This window comes from Colletotrichum godetiae, assembly GCF_030913485.1.
Source record: "Colletotrichum godetiae strain CBS 193.32 chromosome Unknown BDP55scaffold_1, whole genome shotgun sequence".
Taxonomy (NCBI): domain Eukaryota; kingdom Fungi; phylum Ascomycota; class Sordariomycetes; order Glomerellales; family Glomerellaceae; genus Colletotrichum; species Colletotrichum godetiae.
This window is the reverse complement of record NW_026851249.1, coordinates 909832-930865: the sequence shown is the minus strand read 5'-3', so window position 1 is coordinate 930865 and position 21034 is coordinate 909832. Positions and strand designations below refer to the sequence as shown.

The window sequence follows — 21034 nt, the reverse complement described above, 5'->3', positions numbered from 1 at the left end:
TGCGATTAGGGTCTGGGCAATAGAAGCTTATTTTTGCTGGTGTCTCTCGGCGGACGATAGAGGCCTGCACTAGCGAGCGGAGAGGCACGGCGGGACAAGCAGCCAAGCGCCAAGTGCTGCAGGGCACGATGGAACGTCCAGACGCCGAGAAGTGCGACCTGGACAGGACCAATCGCCAATTTCCAGCCCTGGAAGAATTAAGGATGTCTCACTACAAGGGATAGAAGCAAGCTTGCTGAGGTTGCAACATGCGGAGAAGAGTTCTAGTACGACGTTAGCTACTCTCAAAGCAACGGTAAGTGCTTGGCGGCGTTTGTACCCGCAATGCGAATGCAGTGTTTTCCAGCCCATCTTTGCAACGGAACGGAGAAGTGGCATCCGAACTGGGGCGACCAGTCTGCTGCGGGACGCGAGGGACGCGAGGGATGCGAGGGATGCGTATGTTCAGCTTCAACTCCGTGTTGGAATAAAGAAAACCTCATGCCCAGGGGTATTTTGCCGTCCTCACTACCAGCCAAGCTGATCTACTCTGGAAAGACGCAGTCATGAGTGCTGTCGCCGCGGCATCGTCATGCTTATAGAGCCCTTTTCTTTCAAGGAGTGGCGGGTTTCCATTCTCTTGCCGCCTTTTGATGCATTAGGTCCCTCCTCAGACAAATGCTCAGCACCGTAGAACCGATACACGAGTTCCATGTAGACAGACTCTTAAGTGGCAAGAGAAGTAACGCCAGTGTTTCTCGCTGAGACGTTCCGGCCGCGGTGCGGTTCATCCTGGGTCAAGTGACAGTGACAGCGTAGACAATGCAGATCTTGCGGATGTTGGATGAACCGATTGACAGGCCGAATATTGCGGGCGGTGCTGACGAAATATGAGGAGAAGTCGTCTTGGCTCACGTTCGCCTGTGACCAGTCACCGGCTGCGTGGTTTATGCGTCGCAGGAAACTGGCCACAAACCCTTGGTGATGATAGAGATGACGACGTCCCTTGGTCACCAAGTCGGCATTCGGGATTCGCCAAGACGACTCTGCTGAGGACTGTCGTTGGACCTTATGGGCGACGTCGCATTCAGATTGAGTTCTCTTGTGGATGATGGAGACGAAAACGCTGGGCAACTTGGCAAGTCGTCGGCAAAGATGAGGTCCCAAACGAATAGCGAAAGCGAAGACCAGCGCCGATGTCGAGTTGAGCAAGTTGCGCGCCGGACACCGAGGACGGACCATCGAGTGGTCTAGGCAAAGAGAGGGCGTCAGGCCTACCCAGCGGGAGGGTAAGTCTTTCTGCTCTCGGTGGGTTCAAGAATCAGGTCGTTCAGTCGGGACCACTGTCAAATGGCTGGCCGGCAGGCAAGTACTGGGGCGAAGGCCATGGCAGTGAGCCTGTAGAGACTTGAGAAGATGGGGATAGCTTCTTGAATTCCCATGTCGTCGTTAAAACATCAGACGCGGTTCTGGTAGACGCTGGGACTTGGCGCCAAAGGAGGGGCCATCTGACGTTTGGAGCGCGCCAAGGAGCTTCAGATGAAGGCAGGCGGTGCCGACGGGGAGGTCGAGACGGTCGGCGGGAGCGCGGAGAGGGATGGCATGGCTGACATATGGGGGCGCGGCGAGGCGTAGCACTGGTGATGGACAGTTGCGTGGGTTGCAGAAGTCCGAACTTTGACGATGTAGGCAAGTAACAAGGTAGGTTGATTCGTAGACTGGCGTAGCTGGTAGAGAATGGGAGGGACCGGGGTTGAAGAGCAGACGAATACTACCGCGTAGGCGATATCGTTGAAGACAATTGGTGAAGTTGAGATGCGGAGGTGGAGGTTTGTCGCAGGCCCCGGCAGTTTGGAAAGGCGTGAGACGCGCCCAGAAGAAATCAGGAGGTGCAAGACTTGGCGAGAGGCGCGGCCAGCGAATGTAGTCCTAAAGCGGCCCGTTAGTAGGCGGCCTACAGCAGGTAGAGGCGCTGTGGGGGGGGTTAAGCGAGGGGATTAGCGGTTAGGAAACCTGGTTAAAGGCAGGTTATCCGTTGCAGGGAAGATGTTTCCAGCGGTGTACCGCCTGAATGGAACACTAGGGTACACACCGGCCAGGCGCTCCCACATCACGACGCTTCCTCATTGGCAGTTTTCCATCGCCGAGTCAGTTGGGTGCGGACTTGAGGTTAAGTCGAACCTCCCGTTCACTGTGGTGGCGGCTCAGATATTGTCAGTCATCACCAACTTCCCCCCCTTCCACTTCCGCCCCCAGTTTGACTTGGCAACCATTCAACCTCTTGGCCCTGCAAAAATCAGCTGTTTTCTTCACTCTACCCCTTCTTCTTGTCATCCCTTCTCACAAACCTCTCACCTCTCGACGGGATCCAACGTCTTTTCAGTCTTAGCGTGTCTGTCAGACATGTTGTCGGGCTCTCCTCAGTCTTTACCTGTAGCTTGGCTGCAACGCAAGGAAGAAAGAAGTGATCTGGACTGCGGTATCCGAAAGGTAGGAACGTGCTTCATCTGAGGTGCTTCAGCTTGTACCGGGTCTTGCCATGCGGTCAACTTGCTCTTTCCTGCTGCGGTCTGGAACTGGCTGCTGTGTGTCCCGTGCGTCGTCTCAGCACGCGGTGACGGTTGGGAAAAGCGGGTCCGAATGCCCATGTGTCGTCCGAACAGACTCAGCGTGACAGAGACAGGCAAGAGCAGGAGGTTGTGCATGGCTTAAAGGCTGTTAAGGTTTAGAGCGCTACCAATGGTGAACAAGGTTTTTTCTGACGGCGGCCTCATCCCTGGTTGCTTCTTGCCATTACCTTACTCTTGCCATAGCTGCCACGCGTACGAGTAGAGCAGGAACGACTAGATGGTTCCTTACAGCTCTACCAGGCTCACCTTACCTGACTTACCTAGGTGCCTACCTACCTACGGATGTGCGTCCCTAAGACGGAAGGAAAGAGCAGGCTTGGGGATACCTTGCCCTGAAGTTGCTACCCAGACCATACCTTACCGCAGGCATCGCACCTACCATCTTTTCTTTACATCTCTAACGCCCTTACCTAGTCGAGGAAGGAGACACATGCGGATACCTCCCAGGTAGGCAAGCACGGATAACTCAGCAAAGAGCAGTCCCTTCCTTTCCTTCTCAACCAGCCTGTTACACGTGGTCCAGGGAAAGTCCGAGAGATACGTACCAATGGCCCACCTTGCCATGGCACCTTCCATCGTGCCTGAGTCTCGTGCTGGGGCAGTGGCAAGTGCTGCTCCCCGCCTTCCAAGCTCTTGGTATTCTCTTGGATGCATTGCTCGGCCTCTTGGACAAAGAGCCTCAACTCTTGACTCCCGTCTTCTCCTAGACATCACTCCCGCATATTCTTCCGACTTCGACTTGGCCAAAGCCGCTCTTGTCGTCGATCCTTCCAAATGCTTATTTTTAGCCATCCTCCCGCTTCTTGGAGATTACTTGGGTGAATGCCTTCATTCAGCATCATCGAGCATGATGGTGTTGATATCCAGCTGGTCGTCTCAAGAAGATCACCGCTAAGATGATCTTTGGGAAGGGGGCTTCGTCTCCGTCCGAACCAGCGCTTCTCTCCCAGCCCTCACTTCAACTCCCACATGGAGACTCGTGGAACGCGCACCGCAGGGGTCTTGTCTACAGCCGTTGACTTGGCCAAGCACCAAAATCACAAAGTGGCCATATTCCCCACACCCCGTCCAACCCTCCGGAGCCTGGCAGTTTCACCCTGGCGACGGGCTCCCATCCTGTCAACTCGACCAGGGTCACAGGGCCCTGGCTTCCGCTCTTCTTGTCCAAACGGCCCTCTTCCTCCTCCGTCTCAATAGCCTCGCCCGGCCTTGGCCGCTTGTCCTCGATGATCAATCCTGGTCCATATTCCAGATGACATGCAGTCGCATTGGATGGAGAAACTTGAAAGCCCCCTCCCATTCTGCGCCAGAAACACGCCCGCGATACCATGGGAAACGGAGGCGCTCATCCCCAAACACACAGGGAACCCTCAACCTCATTCATCAACCCGTTCTCTTTTTCCTTCTGAGCCTCTCACTGCTCCTCAACACCCTGGATGAAGCACACGCCAAGATCCTCACCATGATTCCGTCCCTCGCTGCTTATCCGCCCCGGCCATCTTCGCATGGGTTCTTGCCTATTGATGCTATTCTTGGACCTGTGAGGTAGATCGTCACGATAGCCAGCCCTCGACTCCAGTCTTACAGATCCAAAGTATATAGACATCATGCCATCTTGACGCAAACATAATCCTTCTCTCGGCTCATCTCGTTTCTCATCTTCATCATCTGTCTTTTCTTCACCTTTAACTTCCTTTCCCGTTCGTTTCGTTTCTTCCCCTAGAGGGCTGGTCATACATTTTTCCCTTCAATAATCTACTTTTTTGTAACTCGCTTCTATTCTTCCCTTCCTTCGATCCTTTGTAGGCCCCCAACGCGCTGGTCCCGTATCCTACCTCTATCACTATGTCTTCCCGTCTCATCACCTTCGGCTTCTTCGCCGCCTCCATCTCTCAGGTCCTGGCCTCGTGCGCCTACGGAACTCACTTGGATCCTCGCGCTGAGGAGGGAAAGGTCAAGGTCAACAACTTTGCTTATACCGGCAGCAATGTAAGTGGTATATTTTCACAAGAGTTTAGATAGATATCCAAGACTAACGATTTCTCAAAGGGCCCCTTGAACTGGGTCGCTCTGGATACTACTGCCAACCAACTGTGCGCCACGGGAACCACCCAATCCCCTATCGACATGGTCGCCGGCTCCTTCAACGTTCTCCCCGGAAGCTCCATCAACCTCGAGATCCCCGACATGGCCGAGGGCACCGAGTTCGAGAACCTGGGAACCACCGTCGAGGTTATCGCCAAGGGTGGATCGATGCAAGTTGGAGGCAGCAACTTCACCCTGCAGCAGTTCCACTTCCACTTGCCTAGCGAGCATCTCGATGCCGGAAAGAGCATGGCTATGGAGATGCACATGGTCTTCGAGGGTGCCAACCAGGAGATTGCTGTCATTGGTACCTACATCGACTTGGAGCAGGGCGCTGCCGCTGCTGCCCCCGCCGCCCCGGTCGCTGAGGCTGCTCCTGTTGCCGAAGCTGCTCCCGCTGGAGGAAACGCCACTGCCGAGCGTCGCACCAAGCTGGCCCGCCGCGCTGCTACTGAAGCGGCGGCCGAGGCTCCGAAGGCTATCCCCGCGATGGGAACCAACCCTATCAAGGCCGAGGCTGCTTCTTCCAACCTGCTTGAGACTGTCTTCTCTTCCCTCGATGCCATCAAGGAGCCCGGTACCGTCACCAAGACTGGCGCGCTGAACATGCAAGAAGTTGTTACCCTGCTCTCCGCCGGTAGCTTCCAGAGGTAGGATCCGTGTTTGTCAATCTCCTTTGGTTTCCAATGTCTAACTCATTTGCAGCTACATGGGTTCCCTCACCACTCCTCCTTGCTCCGAGGGTGTTCAATGGCTCGTCTCAACTCAACGTCTGATGGTCCAGCCCCAAACCTTCACTGCCGTCCGCGATGTCATTGGCTTCAACGCCCGATTCCCCCAGAACACCCTCGGCCAGGCCAACATCATCCAGGTCGCCCAGCAGAGTCTGACTACCGCCAACATTGCCAACCCCATTGCTGCTGCTCCCGCTGTCGCTGCTCCTGTTGCCGCTGCTCCCGTTGCCGCTGCGCCCGCCGCCCCCGCTGCTGAGGCTGCCAAGGAAGCTGCTCCCGTCGCCGCCCCGGCCGCTCACGCTTAGATGATCTGTAGCCGGCAGTCGACGAGGACAGCGAAAGAATCAGTGTCGCGAAGAACCATTGCGACTCAGCTGACGCAGTAGGCTGGGCCAGGATGTGCAAGGATGCTCGATGCCTGTTTTGAGTTCACGTGTACCCTGGTGGCATGCCGATGGATGGAGGATGGCCGACGGAAAAGCAGTCCTCGGGCGATGCATTTGCAGTTGGGACAAGATAACCTTAACACCAGCCAGCTGCGCGCATTTGTACAGACATGACTAATTGATGGAAAGTTGTACCTGGGCACTTGTCTTTGGATTTTACTTGTCTGTGTGGCATGTGGGTTGATCTGTAATTACCGATGCCTCTTCGACGCCCAGTCCCAATAGGCCCAAGTGCAGAGAACGATATCGAGACAGTGGACAGTGGGGGAGATACCACGGGGCTCTGGAGTCCCAATGCATAGCAGTATACTGAGTCAAGAAGCATAATGGTGAATAATGATAAGATGGGCATAGATAGATAGACAGAGACAAAAAGTAACACGAGTCAACTGCAGCTTATCGCACCCACGGAGTAGTTCAGGTGACCATGTGTCCCGACGCCGGGATCCAGGTGAATGTTGTGTCGGGAATTCCGAGTTGACGAGGACGAGGTTCCCACGTAGATCACGGGCGAAGATGTACCCATCAAGAGAAAGCTCTTGGTGTTTGGCCAAGATACCAAGGTAGGTGAAAATAGAAGCGTCATTGTCATGCTTTGAATCTAATCAATCTGGGAGAAGGTTCAAGACACTTCAAGAGCTGCAGTGTACTTGATTGATAAAAGGGAGAAGGTTCCGTGCAGAGCGCATCTTATTAAACGCTCTTGGTGGCCGGCTTGGCGGCTACTGATTGATTGCGCGGCTTTTTTTGAGATCTGTTATGCGCCGCTTTATCTAAAGTATGCTCCTTGGTGTATGTCTGCCCGTTTTCGCGTTTGGCTCGCAAGGATAGGCTAGGTTACTATTGAGAGGAACTGTGCTTGGTGTTTGAGGGTTTTAGAGACGTGAGTCGTGGTGGCTGGACAGGAAAGGCACTGATGCGCCGGTCCGGGTCGGTCGGTTCGGCACCCTCAATGTCCCAAGTGGGGGTGATTGCGAAAGGGGGGAGAAGAAGGAGGATTAAGAAAAGGTGCCGGCTGGCCGGTGACGATGTTTTTCCCACGTGGTGTGTTGGGGGGACGTGCTGCTTTTGGAGGATATTTTGGGGGCCAAGGACCAAGGTGTCGGGTGTTTTGCTTGGGGTGTGTTGTGTTTGTAGCGGTTAGATTGAACGTTTGCATTGGAAACAAGGTTTAAGTACCTAAAGGTAAGTGAAGACGATGAGGTAACTAGAGTGCCCTATGTTGATGAACAGCGGCCGCTGAAGTTGACGCGGATGGAATTTGCTTTTGCATGGGGTTCTTGTGGTAGAGGGTAGTATATAAGGAGAGTTCGATCGTGTTCTTGGTGCAATGAAGACACAGCAGTGCACCCACGAAATCTTTCCCTCGGCAGATGCGCATCACTGCTCTGGCGTGGACTCAATGCAGTTGATGGTTTCATATATCGAAGGGAAGACGTAGCTTTAACATTGTCGGATATCAGTTCAGGTACTAGCAAAGTATCGTTGCTCTCTATCTTGGGAATAAAGGGACGGTATATACAGAATGTTACTGAGGGCAATGGCATACAATTATGAGTAATTTGCCCGTCCAGAAAGGACAGAGATATCCAATCTGGGACTTCATGGGTTAGATACCTGTCTGTAGCTAGAGCTTTCTAGAAGAAGCCCCGGGTCGCCTAGAAGCACACTAGTCTTTGCTCCCTGGCTCATTCTTTTATCTTTCTATAGGTTTGGTAAATAGCTCTATCATATCTCAACCCGCGTGGCTGGGCTCTGAGGGGAGAATCGTAAGGCTGGCAACAACGCAGGAAGCGGCGAGGCGTTCTTGCATTGCTGATATCGTTGTATGATGATTTGGAAGAGGAGGGACGACACTTTGGCCATCTATGATATTTGATCTCGCATTGTGATACGGATAGATGGCAGTTGTAGTTAATGGAGCGACTTCCTTGCAAGCGTAGCCGGTGGGCGGGTGATGCACGATGGCTCATCGGGAAAAGTGGGCCTGGCCATCGGCGCCGGGCCCGGTATTGGTTAGAGGTATGGGGCCGGGACGGTAGCGCTTACTTCGCATCAATATTTCCTTCCACTGACGATTCATCGAGAAGGCAAGTTTTCGAATTTTAGGAAGGCTGAAGGAAGAGTTCGATTAGAAGAGAGCATATAAAGACTCACGAGCGCGACTCTGTGTTTCTCTCAAGCAGACATATTCCGCCTTAATAGTAAAATCACCAGAATTACAAGAACCCAAGCCCGAGAACTCTCAGGATGGTCGACCCCGCGGCACACCTCCCACCCCTCTTCACACCAACCCGCCTCCTCGCCTTTACAACCTCCCTTCAACTCCCACCACCAACCCACACAGAGCCCCTATCAGTAACAGCAGCCTTCCACAGCATCTACCTCCTCCACTTCCCCCCGTCTGCCGCCGCCTACCTCGCACCAGCACGTCCCAACGCAGACGGCACAACAACCCTCGTTCTCCGCATAGCAGGCCCCCACCTCCCACACATCAAAACAGAAAACGAAGTCGCCATGATGCGCTGGGTCCGCGAGCACACCTCCGTCCCGGTCCCCGCCGTACTACGCTGGGATTCCTCGTGTGCGAATGTGCTGGGGTATGAGTTTACGTTGTTAGAACGGGTCCCTGGGTGTAGTGCGGATAAGGTGTTTTGGGAGATGGGAGAGGATGCGAGAAGGAGGCTTGTTGAGCAGCTTGTGGGGTTTCTTGCGGAGTTGTGGGAGAGGTCGAGGGGCGTGTGGAGGCATGTTGGCGGGTTGAGGGTCGGTGATGGGGGGGAGATTGTGCCGGGCCCGGTCGTGGATGAGTGGTTTTGGATGGAGCCTGAGATTAGAATGTATTGGGATGGGGAGACGCCGAAGACGTTGAATCCTGCTCAAGGTGCGTTTTCGGGGTGGGCGGAGCTTCTTGATAAGAGTGTTGAGAAGTATGTCTATGCGATTGGGAGGCATGCTTCGCTGGAGTGGATGAGGGATCTCATGCCGCGGTTGGAGGCGTATCGGGAGTATGTTGGGGTTCATGCGGATGAGATGGATGATACGCTGTTTGTTCTCTCGCACCGGGACCTGCATCTTGCTAACGTCATGGTTGATAAGGACGGCACGGTGACGGGGATATTGGATTGGGAGTTTGGCGGCGTGGTGCCCGGACCGAGGTGGGATCCGCCGAATGCGTTCTTGTTTCCTTGGGGCGGAGGGGATGATGAGATGGTTGCGAAGGCGGAGAGGGAGAGAATGAGGGGGTGGGCGAGGGAGGTTTGTCGGGAGAAGGGAGTTGAGGTTGAGGTTGTGGCTGGCTGGCCTTACAAGGGCGTCCAGGAGACGGTGCAGAGAGTTGTGAACTTTACGAGGGCGATTTGTGAGGTTTGTCCTAGGGAGAAGGGGGAGAAGGCGAGAGCGTGGAGGGTGAGTTTGGAGAGTGAGTTGACGAAGCTAGAGCTATGATCGGTATCATGTTAGATGTTTACAATTAGAAGTCGCATTTCAACTATTACATTATGATCAAGGTATCTCTTACATCATCTACGCATAGAAAAGAACCCTACAAGACGAATAACACCAATGCTATCCCCATAAGATGGCCAAAAATGACTCCACCTCTGCTTCATGACTCCCTGATTTCTAAAGCTCTTGTTCAAACATCACGCCTTCACCTTCTGACCCGGCCAAACTCAGCTAGCCTCGACGCAGGCCTGCTTCCATCCAGCTCAGCAAAGTACTGTGGAACAGGCAACTCTGTCACTTCTCGACGGTGCCTTTCGTGCTGATGAACGTAGAGTTCATGATACTGTGGAGTAGGAGACGTGAATTTGTCCGGCTCGAGAGGCCTTGCATGATGCTCTTCAACGTCCGGTGCAGTCTCTTCTACCAGCCGCTTCTGTCTGCGCTTCCTGCGCCGCACATATAATCCGAGGATGACCAGCGCGATGACCCCTACCGCAGCGCCTACGCCGACTCCGACAGTGGTAGACAACGGGAGACCTGTGGGCTCGGGCGTGGACGTTGGTGCCGAGGGCGAACGTGTCATGGTTGATGCGGTTTTGCGAGGAAGGGCGGGGATAATGCTGTTGACTGCGTCTGTGGCGGATGGAGTTGCGTCAGTCCCGGTGATGCTTGCTGTTGAAGCGGCTGCTGTCTCCCCGAAAGTCCAACCTAGTACTGCAATAGCACCGACGAAGCCCGGCTGTGTGAGAGTTGATGTCACCATTTTCCAGCTCAGAGTGTTAGGAGCGGACGTCGCCGCGTAGGTAATCACCGCTCCAGATAGGAGATCCGAACGGCAGTCTCCTTCAACCAATCCAGGAATGTTTCCGATCAGAGTGTAGTCTCTACGGCGACGTATCAGTATCTAAAAGCCCTCCAGAAAAGCATCGATGATACTCACCGTGGGCAGCACATGGCAAGTGTACTGCTGGTGCCGTTCTTGACCGAAGTCGCAACCGTAGCCCATCGTTCAGGACATACCAGAGGCCCGATACTAATAGCAGTATGGCCCTCGCCAGAGTTGAGGCCTAGACGACCTTGTTCCCACCACGTCGTGACTGCTGGCGGGGCACATTTCACTCTGGCGTCAATACCGAGGCCGTAACCTGGGTCATACGCCGCGAGGGAGAAGCCGTTGAGGCGGTAGATTGTCGAACAGCTCGTCGGTGGTGTGAAGGTGGTCGGGAGCGCTATGAAGGACGTGACGGTGCCGTTTTCGTCTGTCACAGCGGGATATGCTGTCGCCATTGTCACCGAAGCCTCCAAGCTGTGTTATCCATATGTTGAGATAGTGATGATGAGGGGGGAAAGATGATGAAGTTGCTCAGGGCTTTCTTTCAGAGGATTCGACGAAGGCGAAGTTGATCTATCTGCTGCCGATACTGAAGGCTGAACGCCCGCTTGCCTTCCAAACCGATGGAACTGGCATGTTGGCACTCTTGCATCGTTTTCACATGATGGGTCCCTCCAAGATTGCGCTGTCTTTCTTTGTTGGTTCCGACTTCGATTCCCACGTTTAGACGACAGGGGGTTCATCTTTGCTTGCATTGTGGATGAAGGCCATAATTTGGCCTGGCCTGAGGTAGTTTCTGAAGAAAATGTCCAGCGCTTGCGCATTTCGAAAAACAAGGACCCAGAACGGACAACAAGCGGTGCAAAGATTGTGAGTCTTACGGCCGCAGTTGCCCAAGCGTAGCGCGCGGCACAAGACAGGAAGAATCCCCGAATATCCGTAACGACTTCCAACATCGTGCATTTTTGTGGAACCCCGGCGAATGGACATCGTGAGATCTCGCGATGCCAAGATTTAATCAGGTCGTCACCAACTCTTTGGTATCCAATTGAATGGCAAGGCGCTTGTTGTCTCCTTACAATGCCTGAAAGCGAACTCCCGAGGAAACTTCCTCTTTCATCCTTGGAACATGGTTGCAATTTAGCGCCCGTTGGTGTCGTTGTTCATCGGGTACCTCTTCCCAGCCTGCAGGCAAGGCCCAGGGCGCTAAGCCCTGGCGCTTCTGATTGTTGGTTTTGAATTGGAGGACATGTCCATCCCTCCGGTCCTTTTCAATGAGACCGATTCCCCTTCATTGCGGTCTGGTAGAACGGTCGAATGGTCCTGAATCAAACACGCTCGTTGATCGCAGCAAAAAAAACAAAAAAAACAAAAAAACAAAAAAAAACACCACGATGGGCTCCTCACCGAATCGACGAAGCCGCAGCTCACCTACACGATCCAAGGCCGCTGGTTCGGCTGGTCGCAATACTCGGATCGCCATACAGTTGTCCAACGAGAGAAAGAATTCACTGAAACGGAGGATACGCAATGTCCTCATTGGCGCTTTCATCTCTGGAATACTTGTCGTATGCTTTAGAGGATACTTCTCTGATAATGCTCTCGGGCACACGCAGTACAGCCCGCAGGGCCAGTTCGTCGATTGGGACGACAGAAGAGAGGAAGTGAGAGATACGTTTTTGACAAGCTGGAATGCCTACAAGAAACACGCATGGGGTAAGTTGATCTACATGTAAATCTTCACATCGTCCGAACGCAACTAACCTATCGACTCTTTCCAAGGCAATGATGTCTTTCATCCCCTGTCCAAGAGAGGAGAAAACATGTCCCCCAAGGGCTTAGGCTGGATCATCGTCGACAGCCTGGACACGATGATGCTCATGAATCTGACCCAGCCCCTCGCCGACGCCCGAAGGTGGCTGCACCGCAGCCTGACCTGGGATCAAGACCAAGACGTTAACACCTTTGAGACCACAATCCGCATGCTGGGCGGTCTCCTCTCGGCACACTATCTCTCGACCCAGCTGCCGCATGCCGCTTCCAAGAGAGACTCCGTCTACCTCTCCAAGGCAATCGATCTAGCAGACCGGCTCCTGGTCGCGTTTGACTCCAACTCTGGGATCCCGTATGCGAGTGTCAATATCGGCAAGAGGGAGGGCATCGTCTCGCATGTAGATGGTGGGGCATCGTCTACAGCTGAGGCTGCTACCGTGCAGCTTGAGATGAAGTACCTCTCTCACTTGACTGGGAACGACATCTACTGGAAGAAAGCAGAGCGCGTCATGAAGGTGCTGGATGACCAGAAGATGGAGGGCGGTCTACTTCCCATCTTCGTACATCCAAGCCACGGACAGTTCACGACGAGGGAGATTCGGCTCGGAAGTCGAGGTGACTCGTACTATGGTAGGAGCAAGCACCCCTTTACGAGCTACCCTGAGATTGATACCCTATAGAGTACCTTGCGAAGCAGTACCTCCAAACAGGCGAAGCTATCTACCGCGACATGTGGGACGACGCTTTGGGCGGCATCGCAAAACACCTCATCACTACAACGCGGAATGCAGCGCTGAAGTTCGTCGCGGAGCTTCCTAACGGTGTGGGAGGAGCGCTTTCTCCCAAGATGGATCATCTCGTCTGCTTCATTCCGGGCACAATCGCCATGGCTGTGAGTCTCTCACGTCTCTCACTGTATCATTTTATAGGGATGTGCCGGCTAAACTTCATCGTGACAGGCAACAGAAGGGCGGTCCCTTGCGGAAGCCCGTCGCGACCCGGGCTGGACACAGCAGCATGAAGACGACATCGAACTTGCAATCGAGATCATGAACACCTGCTGGGGCATGTACGCCGTCACTGACACGGGTCTCGCCCCCGAGATTGCGTGGTTCAACGCTAGTGAAGCGGACTTACAGCCCCGGCCCGGCGATAGATGGCTGCGCAAAGAAAGCAGTGGTACGTCGTCGTCTTTCTCACCACCTTCCCAAGCAAAGAGGCCTTATGCTGATAAAATGCATAGCACTGTCGAAATGGAAGAAAGACTTCATCATCAAGCCTCTTGACGCTCACAACCTGCAAAGGCCCGAGACAGTAGAGAGTCTGTTCATGATGTACCGCATCACTGGCAACTCCATGTACCGAGAATGGGGCTGGAAGATCTTCCAGTCGTTTCAGAAGCATACTCTGGTGCCCGACGGAGAGGGGTACACTAGTCTGAATGATGTGCGGACGGTGCCTGCGACAACAAGGGACAACATGGAGTCTTTTTGGCTGGTAAGTCGTGCCTAAATCAATTGATTAAAAGTTACCCACAAAGTTGATATCGAGCTGACGTTGCCGACTGCAGGCCGAGACTCTGAAATACTTATACTTGCTGTTCTCGCCGGTAGACTATATGCCATTGACAGAGGTCGTCTTCAATACGGAAGCGCATCCTCTGCCGAGATTCACGCCAAGGAGTTCTTTGAAGACTGGTTGGGAAAGACTGCCGAGATGATTAGCCATTTGTAGATCGTCTCTTATATCTCAGAGTTATGTAAAGTAAGGTATCAATGACTCCAGCCATGAGAGTGCGAGCTCCGCCACTGGGGATAGAAGATAGCGAGCGAAAGGTGTAGAGGAAGCGGCAAATGAATGACTTAGAGCACAGAAACTTTTAAACAAAGAATAAAACCAAATTAAGCAATGTTGCATATGTCGATGTTCCTCGATACCATGTAATATGTTCATCATGTCATGCGTCCTCTCCTGATGCTAGCCCCACGAGATACGCACCTCTAGTAGCCTATCATCTATGACCACAAATAGTCTTAATTTAGAGCTTGACTCTGGATGAGTGCTGCTCATTCCAGACCTCGCAGTGTTTGTGATATTTATCAAGTCGATTTACCGGATTACAGCCCCATAGGAATGCCCATCTGTGTGAGGATTGGGAGGACTCTAGTTAGGCCGAATATGACTGCCTGTGTTGTTAGTGATGGAGGTTTGGGGTAATAAGATCTCCTCAGTTCCTGCTAGGAGCTCGGCAAGTGACAAAAAGCCCAGTCACCGAGATTTTGCCAACTTCAACGATATAGGTTCATTGGGAAGAGGAAATACTTCAAAAACTTAGTCCACAACAACACTTAAATCTGGAGTTTCACGTCGCTCCCGAGCATTACTTGCTATTTTTTGGCACCAACTCAAAAGGGAACCGCAGAGTATCTCGCACTCGTTTTCAAGCCGAATTTGAAAATATACCCGGACTGCTTAAAACTCGGCTTAAGAGTCATCAATGGGTATTGCTCGCCCTTGTTTGAGTTTCTTCCCCGTATGTAGAAAGCGATGGTTGGAGACAATACCCCACTCGGTTCCGCGGAGCTAGGGAGCTAGGGAGCCAGGGAGCTAGATGATGTTGGATCCGACTGAATGTAGTGCATCATCGCGCATGTCGGAATTCGGCTATCAACCCAAGCTATTTGAACCAGAAAATCTTCATGGCGTTCAAGCTTTCGGTTCCGAACCGAAAGCCATTGCCAAGGCCTTTATTCAAGGTTGGGGTACTCCAGAAAGTTCTCCGAAACTCGTTGGAGACAGACATCGAGACGTCAGACCGACTGACGGCAATCAGAAATTCGATCAAAAGCCGCAAGGGAATCTGGAGTTGACTTTTCGATAGCCACAATAAGATTCAGAGCACTCGCAAATCACACGACCAGACGATGTCATCTCAAAAAAGAAAAAAGAAAAAAAAAAGAGCCAACGCCCCGGTACCCCCCAAAGAGGCGTTTCGCCGGCGGATATGGAACGGTAAAGTATCCGGTGAGTTGCCGCAACTATCGGTGTTTATGCCGCTCAATAGCCGCTGAATTTGGTCCATGGTCACGCTTTCGTCCAATAGTAGCAAATTTCTCCGAACTCAACTCCACGTCTACACGTGTTGCTACGCAGAAAGTTGCGGGTTTATGAGACGAGTCAGTACCGTGTACATGCAATGCGCTACTTTAGTTTGGACCATCTGGGTAAATTTGGGCTCTGGAAGTCTCTACGTAGAGGTAGAGGGGCAACGAGGGGGGCCTCTTCTTCTTCTTCTTCTTCTTCTTCCTCTTCTTGAGTGCCATCACGCAAATGGCTCCTGGGATCATGTCAGCAACCAAGTTCGGGGTTCTTTCCCCTCCCCCGCCTCCTCCCCCACCTTGACGACGCCAACGACAAGCGGATGGCTTCGTTTTTTTGATGTCGTCGAGTGGAACCTGGTGCGGATTTGGTGCTGTTCCCCCACCATCCCACCCCATCCAACCCGTCCATGGTTCATGGATATCCATTCACCCCCGCTTACACGAAAGCTGTCGAGCGCATTGTGTTTTATTGGATCGCGGTCTCTCCGTCATCGGTATGCCTTGCCCCGAGGTTAGGTAAAACCAGACGTGACCCCTCGCTCATTTCTTCCAGACGGTCTCATTCTTTGATGTTTCTTCACGATCTCTTCAGTATTCAGATTATTCTCTCCTATCCCTCATAATGTAAGGCCTTTTGTGCTTCCCCGAGCTTCCAATTGGGACCAAATCACTGACATCTCATCTTCTAGATCTCATAAACCCTCCACACACGTCACAACTATGAAGCTCCTCTACCCCACCTCCCTCAAGCTCGACGTCGACAGCCTCCAGGGCTTCTCCGTCGATCTCGTCCCCTACGATGTAAAGACCACCATCCCCGAGGAGCACACAGACGCCGAGATCCTCGTCACCTGGACAAACTCAGCCGACAACCTCAAGGACGCCGCCGCCCGCCTCAAGAACATCAAGTGGATCCAATCCCTCGCCGCCGGCCCCAACGACGTCCTCAGCGCCGGCTTCGACACCTCAAAGGTAACAGTCACCACGGGATCAGGCCTCCACGACCACACCGTCGCAGAGCACGCCCTCGGCCTCCTCCTCAACGCCGCCCGCCGCTTCTACGAGATGCGCGACTACCAGCTCCAGTCCAAGTGGCCCGCTCACCTCGGCGGACCCCAGCCCGACCGCCCCGCCAACGCCTTCACCACCCTCCGCGACGCCCGCGTGTTGATCTGGGGCTTTGGCAACATTGCAAAGTCGCTCACCCCGCACCTCCGCGGCCTCGGCGCCCAGGTCAAGGGCGTCGCGCGCAGCGCGGGCATCCGCGACGGCGTCGAGATCTACGGCGAGGACAAGCTCGCCGAGCTGCTGCCGGAGACGGACGCCCTCGTCATGATCCTGCCCGGCTCAGACTCCACCAAGAACGCCTTGAATGCCGCGCGCCTCAAGCAGCTGCCCAAGCACGCGTGGATCATCAACGTCGGCCGCGGTACCTCCATCGACGAGGAAGCGCTTGTGGATGCGCTCGAGGCGGGCGAGGTTGGCGGTGCGGCGTTGGATGTGTTCGTTACGGAGCCGTTGCCTGAGTCGAGCCGGCTGTGGAAGGCGCCGAATGTGGTTGTCTCACCGCACGCTGCTGGTGGTCGGCCGCAGGGTGCTGAGGCGTTGATTGCGTACAACTTGAGGCGGTTCCGTGCTAGTCAATCATTGAAGAATGTCATCTGAGGTATGGCGGCTTTTGGAAATGGACGGAAAGCGTGGTTGTTGAATAATAGACATGATTGATACAACACTGAATACAAAACGGCCTTCATGATTCCCGAGTTCTACTTGTACAATGTCCTTTTCACCCCCTGTCCAACCACCACCAGACTACCATGCTCTGAGTGATCTCTCTCCGTCAGTCGTGTACCATCTCCTTCAAGAGTCGAAAGGTTCCGCGATCCTTTTCGCCCAGTACACTTCCTCGGCCCATGACCACACGGTGATGTCCAAGGTTTCCTTCCAGTCATGAGTCTTGCCCATCCATGCTTCATGGCAAGCCTTCTGCAGTGCATCTCGAGTCATCCCCTCGAGGTTCTGGTGGAATTTGCCATCTTCAAGCTGGCATCAATCCCGGAGCAATCGGCAACGGTCCTCTGCCGGAGTGCGGCCCACCTCCTGTTGAAGCCATTCACTCACCCGGAAGACAGCGTAATCTGCGACAGAATTCAACGGCATCACGTCAAACTCCTCGACGCAAAAGTCGTCCTGCGTGAGCTCCGTGTTTTCTTCCATTCCTCCCATGCGTGTATCCTCTCCATCACGATCAAGGTCTGGGTCCCGCAGGCCGAAACCCTTGAAGGCTCTAGTAAGCTTTATGCTTTTGCCGGTGATTACGATTACCTGAGCCCAGTTCAAGACAACATCGTAGGCCTTGGCCAAAATCAATCTATTCGCTTCATTGTCGATGACACCGGGATTGTATCCGAGAACAAGCGCCATAGCAAAACGACCACGACGGTGGACTCGTCCGACCGTGAAGAAGCAGACTGCATCTGGTAAACGATTTTGATGTTGCAATACGTTCCAGTTCAAGTCCGAGGACATCTTAACGGCAGAAGGGATGACGGCTTCGAAAGCCTTGCTGTGGGGATGCTCTCTTCCAGGAAAGACGTTGTTCCAGATCTCTTGACGCAAAGCCACAGTGGCTTCGTCGGTGTCACGTAAAAGGGTAGGCTCCGGCTTCATCAGGGAAAGACCCAATCTCTTGCGCTCCAAGGTGGGGAGGTAGTACCGTTGCTTGATGGCGTCCTTCAAGCCGTTACACCAGGCAGAGGCGTCTTCGGGGGTCACAGGCTTCACGGCGGGTTCGAGGTCAACCCACGGGAACGTCTCGTGGTCACCATTTTTAGCGACTATGCATTTTCGAAGAATGTCAGCAGAAGATCTCGAGCTTGATGTATGGGAGAACCGGTGCGATGGTACTAACACTTCTCATGGATAAAGTCCCAAACCTCAAAGTCCACAAACCAGGCGAACCATGCAGTGGAAACATTTTCGCGGCCCTGGCTTATCAGTAATCTAGTCGCTTCTTTAGCTTTCGCAGCCTGGAGGCGTTCGATGCCAAATCTGCGAGGGACCTTGAGCTTTTTCAACCTTCCTTCGACGACGTCCGCTCTCCGTTCCGCTGCGAGAGCGATGTTCCATTCTTCCTCGCTCTCGGTCGCCATTTTGTACCCGATTAATGCGTGCTCGATGATTGTTTTTGCGAGTTTGGAGTATTTTTGCGATGACTTTTCTTGAAATTGGGGGAGTGGCGGAAGAAGGAATTCTGGCGAGATGGAGGGGTGAAGAGTCCATAAGGCAAGTGCGAGAAACTCGAGGCAAGTGCTATGTTTTGGTCCTCTCTCCTACTTCGTGGGAGCAGGAAGGGAGCTCTGACTGCTCCTCGCACTGCTTCCATAGCGAGGGGGGAAAGCCCCTATCTAGCTTGAGGTCATCAGGTAGACGCCGACTGACTTTTGCTCGGCCGTGTGATATGAAGTACCTCAGGCTCTGTTGTTTCCTTCCCGGGTGGATGAAGATCTAAAACGAGGAGTTTCCGAAGATGCTTCTTTCTTTCAATCCCCTTAGAAGAGTGAAAATCTGAAGATGGTAAGATGTTGATAATGCACTTGATTGTGAAGTACTAGGGCACAAGGAGTTATTTTTGATGGAGTTCAACAACCTCAACTTAACAAAAGAAAATGAACATTGGTTTGAGTACCCTCTCATTCATAGCTTCCAGATAAAGGCATTTGCTGAAATGTTGAAAGAAGACGACGCTTTTCGATCTTCACCTAAGTACCTATGAGTTCGGGCACTTGGGGTTGACAAAGTAAGGTAGGTTAACCACGAGAAATCCATTTTCGGCTCTATGACTTGGTTTGCAAGACAAACAAAGTATCCCCTTATCCACGCTTAGTCTCAATCTGTGGCATCATCGTAACCTGAGATATGATACTAATGGGCGCCAACCTTGGGAACCGTAATTAGAGAGTTGGCTGAGATCAAATGTTACCTATATGGTATAGAAGTGCTTTTTCAAGTTAAGTGCAATCTTGTGTTGGGAAACTTCCAGACGAAGGTCCTACTTTTTGGGGCCTTCATCGTTTTCTAAAGCAGCAAGTTCTTTATGATTTACTCAGAACCCTTCGATTTCCTGATTTTGAAATATCAAATAAGAGACTTCCAACATCATGAAAGCTTGCAGCCGGCATTTCATTAGCGGTTCGTCCTCTTTGAAGGGTTGCATGAATTGTCTCCGCAATGACAATCTGACTTAGCTGTCTAGGAGAAAACTCACGTCCTAATGAACCATTGTAGAACCCCCATAAGAATGACTTTCGAAATAAAAGTATAGAATGTCTTCTGCTCTACAACTTTATTTTCTGATCAGATAGCCTCTAGCATTCTTAAGGAAATCTGAAGATGATACCGACGTCCTTCATTTCCAGCCTCTCATGAGTCGTATGAATAAATCAAGAGTTGAAATAGAAATTATTTGAAACTAGATATGCTGCTCTGAGTTTGGGCTGGAATTTCATACATTGTTTGTTTTTTTGATTATTGATGCACCAATTCAGCCAACGTATAATTGTAAGTTATACTTAGAGGAAGTTTCTTGCAGGTAATCGGCCTCCTATTCATTCTCCTTGGACTTAAGATCACAACTTTCAAATCTCGGATTACTCACAAGCTATTTTCTTGCGCCATCTATTACTACATGTAAGGGCGCTGCTCTGGTGTTTTCTGAGAAAATATTGCTTAGCTGCACTTTCTCCCTTTCGAAGACATTTGAAAATTCCGAGACATTACAAATGCCTAGCTTAATTCAAGTTCTCATGCAGCCGTACTGCACTATTCAATTCGGCGATGCAAACACCACTTAATCAAGAATCGCTCTTGGAAAAATATTGTAAAGGATAGGAGTGATATACTCATAACCATGTTTGAAGGCCCACGAACATTGAAGCATGCGTTGCAAGATCTCTGAGTACTCACACAAAGAGCATTGTGTCTCTTTTGATTAACATGTCTAGAAACTTATTCGACGTATTTGTCAAGTCGGACGTCGGCTTCAACAACATCAAATGCCACGGCATGTTTCTGTCTTCGTCATGAGAATATTTTCGATTACTTTCTGTGCATAAGAATTTACTAATAGTGAATAAGATATCATGACGAACTGGCGCTGAGCAAAATATCATTGAATCACAACGGACTCTATCAATTCCTCAAAAGTATGCCCTTCCCAAGCAAACATCCAACTTTCTGTCGAGCTCCTCAATTTCTCCGGAACTTTTCGTATTACTGCGAGCCAGATGTTTTCCCATCTCACACCCATATCCGGGTCAAGGCTGGCGGCCGAAAGTCGGTAGGCGGCGAGGCCTTTCGACCCCCAGCCGCAGCCTGCCTCTTTCCACCACACTTGAAGATCGTATGCGTTTGGAAATTACAAATTTCCTTTTTGTATTTCGAAGCTTCTTGACCGAAATAATACGTGGCACCAATATGCAATCTCCCGCGCCGTGAGCGGCAGTTTTCGGACTCATGAACGCCGTTGAGTTGCCTGACCGGAACGCCCTGCCAATTTCCGATTTGTCTATTCCGGAGAGAAGAAGATTGTGGGCTATTCCTAGATCTGGAATGTGTTCGCGATCTTGATGTCGTGCGTGATCTTATTATTGAACGTGTGGATGTCCATGGGGGCTACGTACATCACCATACCCCAAGCATGCGACTGCTCTTTAGCCAGACAGCCCGTTCTAAGCCTGGTCTCGAACTGGTACCTTGGCACATATGTGCACATGGGCTTTTACCCGGGATAAGCTCATCTAATATGCATTTCCTGGGCATGCAGATTGCTCTTGCTGGCTCATTTCCTGCTTCTACCTTAGTGTAGGACGGACGCTATGTGTGCGTTGAACATACCCTAAGTTCAGCCGCAGATTGTCTCAAAGCAATCTTGGCAATTTCCAAGCAGATGTTGCCCGGCTACATACCATCTCTATAGCGAGTGTAGCTGCCTTGCGCTTCTCTTTTC

The 21034-nt window shown here is 52.2% G+C and overlaps 7 protein-coding genes across 7 annotated transcripts; 5 read left to right on the top strand and 2 right to left on the bottom strand.

The window, feature by feature from the left end:
* Nucleotides 1–4454: 4454 nt before the first annotated feature.
* On the top strand, nt 4455–5733 carry BDP55DRAFT_538805 (alpha carbonic anhydrase; the record flags this gene model as incomplete). Its single annotated transcript, XM_060567979.1, has 3 exons — nt 4455–4598; nt 4659–5344; nt 5400–5733. 3 exons carry the CDS (start codon nt 4455–4457, stop codon nt 5731–5733), a joined length of 1164 nt encoding a protein of 387 aa, XP_060436858.1.
* A 2380-nt stretch (nt 5734–8113) lies between these two features.
* On the top strand, nt 8114–9379 carry BDP55DRAFT_640516 (phosphotransferase enzyme family-domain-containing protein). The gene has a single exon (XM_060573341.1). It carries the CDS (start codon nt 8125–8127, stop codon nt 9319–9321), a length of 1197 nt encoding a protein of 398 aa, XP_060436857.1. The 5' UTR covers nt 8114–8124; the 3' UTR covers nt 9322–9379.
* Nucleotides 9380–9421: 42 nt separating this feature from the next.
* On the bottom strand, nt 9422–11093 carry BDP55DRAFT_10045 (uncharacterized protein). Its single transcript, XM_060565289.1, has 2 exons — nt 10262–11093; nt 9422–10205 (listed from the first exon to the last, which is right to left on the bottom strand). Exons 1-2 carry the CDS (start codon nt 10606–10608, stop codon nt 9527–9529), a joined length of 1026 nt encoding a protein of 341 aa, XP_060436856.1. The 5' UTR covers nt 10609–11093; the 3' UTR covers nt 9422–9526.
* Nucleotides 11094–11545: 452 nt separating this feature from the next.
* Nucleotides 11546–13723, top strand: BDP55DRAFT_597779 (family 47 glycosyl hydrolase; the record flags this gene model as incomplete). Its single annotated transcript, XM_060571012.1, has 6 exons — nt 11546–11869; nt 11936–12556; nt 12607–12818; nt 12886–13105; nt 13170–13423; nt 13497–13723. Coding segments are annotated over 6 exons (1781 nt in total), but the record flags the coding sequence as incomplete, so codon positions are not given.
* A 1331-nt stretch (nt 13724–15054) lies between these two features.
* BDP55DRAFT_10032 (uncharacterized protein) lies at nt 15055–15663 on the top strand. Its single transcript, XM_060565287.1, has one exon. The coding sequence runs from the start codon at nt 15094–15096 to the stop codon at nt 15541–15543; it is 450 nt and encodes a 149-aa protein (XP_060436854.1). The 5' UTR covers nt 15055–15093; the 3' UTR covers nt 15544–15663.
* On the top strand, nt 15569–16794 carry BDP55DRAFT_10036 (D-isomer specific 2-hydroxyacid dehydrogenase). Its single transcript, XM_060565288.1, has 2 exons — nt 15569–15651; nt 15717–16794. The coding sequence occupies exon 2, from the start codon at nt 15748–15750 to the stop codon at nt 16690–16692; it is 945 nt and encodes a 314-aa protein (XP_060436853.1). The 5' UTR covers nt 15569–15651; nt 15717–15747; the 3' UTR covers nt 16693–16794.
* A 93-nt stretch (nt 16795–16887) lies between these two features.
* Nucleotides 16888–18179, bottom strand: BDP55DRAFT_722350 (uncharacterized protein; the record flags this gene model as incomplete). The annotated part of the gene is made up of 3 exons (XM_060578592.1): nt 16888–17013; nt 17149–17864; nt 17939–18179. 3 exons carry the CDS (start codon nt 18177–18179, stop codon nt 16888–16890), a joined length of 1083 nt encoding a protein of 360 aa, XP_060436852.1.
* Between the last annotated feature and the right edge of the window lie 2855 nt (nt 18180–21034).

Bases quoted from the DNA above. Each gene is read 5' to 3' on its own strand.
- BDP55DRAFT_10036 (XM_060565288.1), top strand. From the start codon at position 15,748: ATGAAGCTCCTCTACCCCACCTCCCTCAAGCTCGACGTCGACAGCCTC.
- BDP55DRAFT_10032 (XM_060565287.1), top strand. From the start codon at position 15,094: ATGAGACGAGTCAGTACCGTGTACATGCAATGCGCTACTTTAGTTTGG.
- BDP55DRAFT_10045 (XM_060565289.1), bottom strand. From the start codon at position 10,608: ATGGCGACAGCATATCCCGCTGTGACAGACGAAAACGGCACCGTCACG. The intron at 10,206-10,261 runs GTGAGTATCATC...ACGTCGCCGTAG, and splicing joins CTTGCCATGTGCTGCCCACG to AGACTACACTCTGATCGGAA.
- BDP55DRAFT_640516 (XM_060573341.1), top strand. From the start codon at position 8,125: ATGGTCGACCCCGCGGCACACCTCCCACCCCTCTTCACACCAACCCGC.